The sequence below is a fragment of the Hypomesus nipponensis genome, chromosome 23, assembly GCF_054491055.1.
Source record: "Hypomesus nipponensis isolate SF chromosome 23, ASM5449105v1, whole genome shotgun sequence".
NCBI classification, from domain to species: Eukaryota; Metazoa; Chordata; class Actinopteri; order Osmeriformes; family Osmeridae; genus Hypomesus; species Hypomesus nipponensis.
The window spans coordinates 24,609,001-24,615,000 of NC_140383.1; the positions used below are offsets into that span (position 1 = coordinate 24,609,001).

Here is a 6,000-nt window from a genome sequence, read left to right on the forward strand (position 1 = left end):
ACACACACACACACACACTCACTCCACACACTCACTCACTCCACACACACACACTCACTCCACACACACACACACACACACACTCACTCACTCCACACACACACACACACACACACACACACACACACACACACTCACTCCACACACACTCACTCACTCCACACACACACTCACTCCACACACACACACACACACACACACACACTCACTCCACACACACTCACTCACTCCACACACACACTCACTCCACACACACACTCACTCCACACACACACACACACACACTCACTCCACACACACACTCACTCCACACACACACACATGAGCACAGTGGGGAGATCTCAGGGTTAGGGAAGCGCTCTGTCACCGGCCCTTGGATTATTTAAACGCTGATTAATCGCAGCTTCACAGTCGCTGTCAAACATCATGTGTCCCCTCACGTGGGCTGCAGGAAGGACATGGACTGAAATGGCTGGTCGATTTAAGGTGTTACGATAAAAATGATTTGATCATAAAAATCTAATCTATAAAAGCAGATTGTTGCGGGGAATATTCCTGGGAATTAGGGGTGGAATGATACACAGAAGTCACGGTTCAGTTCATAGGCTACCGCGGTTTAGACATCACGGTTCAGTACGAGTCCGGTACAATGGAGGGAAAAGAAAAACAAACCAGGTTCTTCTACGAGTGAATACGGGCGCATTGAAGATGACATGTAAATTCCAATTGCGTCAGTGATTTGGCTCTGTTTGTATGTGTATCTAAAGGCTGGTTAAGCACTGTAGGGAGGAGAAGTTGGCCAATTTTTTTTTGTCTCGTTCCAGTGATTTGCACACCTGGATGATGGGTCTGATATTTTTTGTCATTTAGCACACGCTCTTATCTTACATGCGTTAGCATGTTTAGATGTACGATATTTCTCACATACCCCACAACTGCTGAAACAACACCGACACACAGTGCTTGTCTTATCCACCACTCTCTCGCCTGTACTACTGTAACTGAATGGGAAACCTAAGTTTTGCCAAACTTGCGATCTTAAAGAGGCCGGCGGGTCCCCTATCTCTCGTGTGTCGCCACCACTCACCATACTCGTCCTTAGTGCTGCTAGCTACCTCTTACTCACGGCGGCGCCAATCAGAGCTAAAGCTGGGCAATACATTAGGTGTCCCTAAAGAACACGAGTATCTAACAGTAGTTCCGCATCACATTAATTAATGTGCACGCGAGTTTTTTTTTCTTTTTTTTCGTGTATTCTCCGAGTAATTTCATGCACCGAACCGTGACGCCCGTACCGTTTCGGTTTAATACGAATACATGTACCGTTTCACCCCTACTGGGAATAGTAGCGTGTTACCTGTTCAGATGGAGCCCAGTGTTCTAATGTGATGAGTGTGTTGGGCCATGGCTGGGGTTGTTTAAGTGTTGACGCTAGCTGTTAGAGGTCAGGGATGGCCTGTTACCCCTGAGAACAATACGCTGACCTGAGGCCTGAACACAACCAGTAATGCTGCTACCTCAGCACTTTGCCCTCCATGAGATCCCATGGAAACACACACACACACACAGATACATGCACATACATGCACACACACACACCCACATACAGACACACACACACACGTATACAAATACACAAGTTACTTGCACATTCACACACAGACAGAGGTACACATTTACAGATACACGTGCACACACACTGACTGACTGAATGATCATTCAATGTATCTTCTTGCATCCTATAACACAAATGGATCACAGTGTGATCATGTGATTTCTGCCCGCTGGTTTGAGTGAATCTCCTGAGCGGCTGGGGGAGAGGTGCAGCTGGTCTGAATGCTGGGTCCTTCCTGAGCTGTTGTCTCTTTGTCCTGTCAGGTTACGGCTTTGTGGACTTTGACAGCCCTGCTGCAGCTCAGAAAGCTGTCACAGCCCTGAAGTCAAGCGGAGTACAAGCCCAGATGGCCAAGGTGAGTTTAAAACGGTCCCTCTAATCCTGACATCACACCCAAACACTGGGCAGTGTTGTGCTCTATCTCTGGACGGTCCTGCTTCTGCTGGAGGACATGCAGCCCCCCGCCCCTCCCCGCTCCTCTGAGGTCACTGCTATAACTGGAGCCCCCAGCCAGAATGGCATTTGTGTATGTATGTGTTTGTTTGTCCGTGCGTGCGTGAGTAAAAATGTGTGTGTTTATACACAGGCACTGTTAGTAGGCATGTGTGTGAGTTTGTGTGAGTGTATGTGACCGTGTGCGTGTGCTTGTGCTTGTGTGCGTTGAAAGTGTGCGTGTGTATGTCTGAGTGTACATATGTGTATAAATGTGTCCGTGTAACACATGTATGTGTGTGTATGAACACGTGTGTGTGTCTGTGTGTGAGACAGCTCCTGTCAGCTGAGATCTCTGGGCTTTGGAGAGACTCTGGGAGAGACTCTGGAGAGACTCTGGAGAGACTCTGGAGAGACTCTGGGAGAGACTCTGGAGAGACTCTGGGAGAGACTCTGGAAGAGAGTGGTGCCGACAGACAGACAGTGAGCTTGTGCTCTGCCATGACAACAGGCGTGACGGGCCGGAGCAGGAATCCACCCGGGGGTCGAAGCTCCGCCCACAGCCCACGCCCCCTCCGCATCATAGTCAGCCTGTCTGAGGACTCATTCACACTGTCCTAAAACAGGTCGGCTGGCCTCAACCCGAGCAAAGATCACTCAGGAATCCACTGTAATGCCTCCACTAGCTCATGTCTCTCATGTCTCTCTCTTGGAAGTCGCTTTGCTCTTTTGTAAAGCTCTCTCTTGGAAGTCGCTTTGGATAAAAGCGTCTGCTAAATGAATAAATGTAAATGTAATGTCCCAGCCAAGCACACTGCATATATAGTCTGGGGTCAGTACAGTGTCTATAGAAAGCTTTGTCTGTGTGGACAGGTTGTTGCTGAACTCGTCTGTGGTCGTAGCAGTCCCAGTCAGGTTCAGGTAGCGAGGACTGCATCAGCTAGCGGTGTGTTTGCCGGGTTCATGCTGTTGAATGGCACCCCGAAGACTGGCTGAACTGTTATGTGTTCAGCTTAAACAGTTTGTTGGTGTAGAGAAGGTTGTCGGCAGGAAGACAATGACACAGCACTTTGCTGGTCTTCAAAGGGGCCTGACGGCTCTGTAACGACTCTCTCAAGGTGTAGGTTCCCCCGGAGAACCAGGAAAGGGAAGGAAATAATTGGAGGTTGTCATGGAAACCGGACCCCGTGCAAGTGGCAGAAATGGTGTTCCTGGTTCCCAAACGGTGCTGGAGGAGAGGCGAGCACTCTCTGTGTCCTTTCTGTGGATCTCCCTCCTTGCGCCCATTTAAGGTTTTTTATTAAAGAAAGAACAAAAATGAAAGCCGTTTTGTGGAGCATAGCTAAGTTTAATCTATGCATTGTTCAGGGTAACGGCCGTTAAAAGAGTTGGAGCCTTTCCCTTCAGCTTCACCTCTGCTTGTTTGGCTTTAATAGACTTCCCAACAAAGGGTCTTTTCCCCTGAAAGTGTGGAGTGTTCCTCGGTCCAGGAGCCGCACAATGGCCGTTCTCTCTTTAGTGTTTCAAAGGCAAGTGGGAGGGAAGACCGCCAGCCACAGCTCCTGTTGAAACAGTTGACTGCATGTTATTCCAGTGAATGAAGGAACGCTCGGATGACTGAGTGAATGAATGAATGAGTGAATGAATGTCCTACAAGTGCTTATAACTCTCCTGTCTGATCACAGGAGCTGCATATGTAATTCCATAGAACTGCTCTTGAAGAAAAAGCATTTCAATATAGTCGCGCTTTTCTCTGAAAGCCATGTGTTTGTCTTGTTCTGGTCCAGTGTGTGGTGCAGTCTGAAAGGCCACAAGCTACTTTCTCTCAATATAAACTTTAGATTGATCATAAAGTCTGATTTGGGAGACTAAGGTCATTCCCAGATCAACTAGCTGAGGAGGTCTTTCCTCTCTGTTACCTGAAGGGTCCAGCTCATGTGTGGGGGGGTGCCTGCCTGCCCTCTTCCCCTCTCCTCCCCCCTTACTTCCCCTCCCCCTGTCATGGGCCAGACGAGCGGTACCTCCCCCTCTATCACCCTCACCGACCCTCTTCAAACACGCCCTGGTCACATGACGCGTAATGACTGACTGGTTGGCTGGTGACCCCATTCACAGCACAAACAGATGTCTTATCTCACTGCCAAATTTCTGTCCCTGCGATTTTAAGAGCTGCTCCACACGCACAGGAAGGGGTTTTCTTCCCCAGCTCCCTCTCTCTCTCTCTCTCTCTCTCTCTCTCTCTCTCTCTCTCTCTCTCTCTGTCTCTGTCTCTGTCTCTGTCTCTTTCTCTGTCTCTGTCTCCCTCTCTGGCCCTATACCTCTCATACTCTCTCTTTTTCTCTTGCTAACTCGCTCTCCCGCTCTCATTTCTCCCCTCTCTCTCTCTCTCTCTCTCTCTCTCTCTCTCTCTCTCTCTCTCTCTCTCTCTCACTCTCACTCTCTCTCTATCTCTCCCTCTCTGTCTTTCTCTCTCTGTCTCTCTCTCTCTTTCTCTCTCGGTCTGTCTCTTTCTCTCTCTGTCTCTCTCTCTGTCTCTGTCTCCCTCTCTGCCCCTATAACTCTCATACTCTCTATTTTTCTCTTGCTTACTCGCTCTCCCGCTCTCATTCTTCCTCTCTCTCTCTCTCCCCAACCCCCTCCCCTCTCGCTCTCTCCCTCACTAATTTCTCCCAGATGATGATGGAGGCAGTCTTGTTGTCAGAGAAGTTATATTCTGGATGACTCAGAGCTCAAATATGTGGTAATGACTTTCTCAAAACTTATTTTAATCTTCCATATCTTTCTCTGAAATTCCTGTCAGAATCAGGCAGCAGTGAGTAGGGGTCATTCTCTCTCCCCTCACAGATTTCCTTTGATTCTATATATATTCAATATGTGTATCGATCATTATACAGTATGTGGATTGTTATTAAACAAAACTGACAATTTATCTGTGACTTATATTATATTTTAGAGCCTATTTAAGGATGAATAATTTGATTTCCATGCTCTGAGGTAAGCCTTCAGGGAAAGGCATTAAGGCAACCTTTCTGCCCTTGTGTATAATTAGTGTGTGTGTGTGCATATAATGTGTGTGTCAGTGCTTTATAAGAATATGTTTGTGTTATGATTTTGTGTGCATGTGTATGGATGTGTGTGTGTGTGTGTGTGTGGGGGGGGGGGGGACAGGGAGGAGTGTTCATATTGGCTTCCCCTCCACAGTTATTAGAGCAGCATACACACACACACACCCCTACACACACACGCACACACAAAGCCTTAGTGAGGCTCCACACCCCACCCCCCTCTCTGCTCACACCAATCCCCCTGATTGAACACCTTCTCTGGGTGCCATGCAGAGGGTCTACTCCTTGTCCCCTAATAGTAAGATGTTGATTTTTCTGTCAGCGTATGACTCTGGTAATCTAATCCATCCCTGTAGCTGGCCCTGAATGCGGCAGGACGTTGATGAATATTAATGAGGAGCGTGGTCTCCCTGGAGAGCCGGAGCCATGTCTTGGGTTTCTGCTGATGCTATTGAAATACAGGCTGGAATCAGCTGATGCAGGCTGGGATCAGCCGTGGGCTGCATGCTAATCTCTCCTCATCACTATTCATGGTGACCTGTTCTTAGATAAAAACCCCAGCGCACAGGGACAGGAGGAGAAAGAGAGAATGACAGGAAGAGAGACAGGGAGACGGAGAGAGGGAGAGAGAGACACACAGGGAGAGACAGAGAGAGAGAGTTACAGAGAGAGAGACACACACAGGGAGAGACAGAGAGAGAGGGAGACAGAGAAAACAGTTGAGACAGAGAAAGAAAGAAATTGAAAGAGAGAGATGGAGAAAGACAGCGAGAGAGAGAGAGAGAGAGAGATAGAGAGAGAGAGAGAGAGAGAGAGAGAGAGAGAGAGAGAGAGAGAGGGATTGAGAAAGAAAGTGAAAGTTAGGAAAAGGGAGAAACTCAAGGAGGG

The 6,000-nt window shown here is 48.2% G+C and overlaps 1 protein-coding gene across 12 annotated transcripts in view; it reads left to right on the forward strand.

The window, feature by feature from the left end:
* rbms1b (RNA binding motif, single stranded interacting protein 1b) overlaps nucleotides 1–6,000 on the forward strand; it is a 30,301-nt gene that overhangs the window by 16,423 nt on the left and 7,878 nt on the right. For all 12 annotated transcript variants that reach the window (XM_084689759.1, XM_084689762.1, XM_084689767.1 and 9 more), the window contains one exon: nucleotides 1,879–1,970. In XM_084689759.1, coding sequence (XP_084545885.1) covers nucleotides 1,879–1,970 — 92 coding nt within the window. The remainder of the gene's footprint in view (nucleotides 1–1,878; nucleotides 1,971–6,000) is intronic.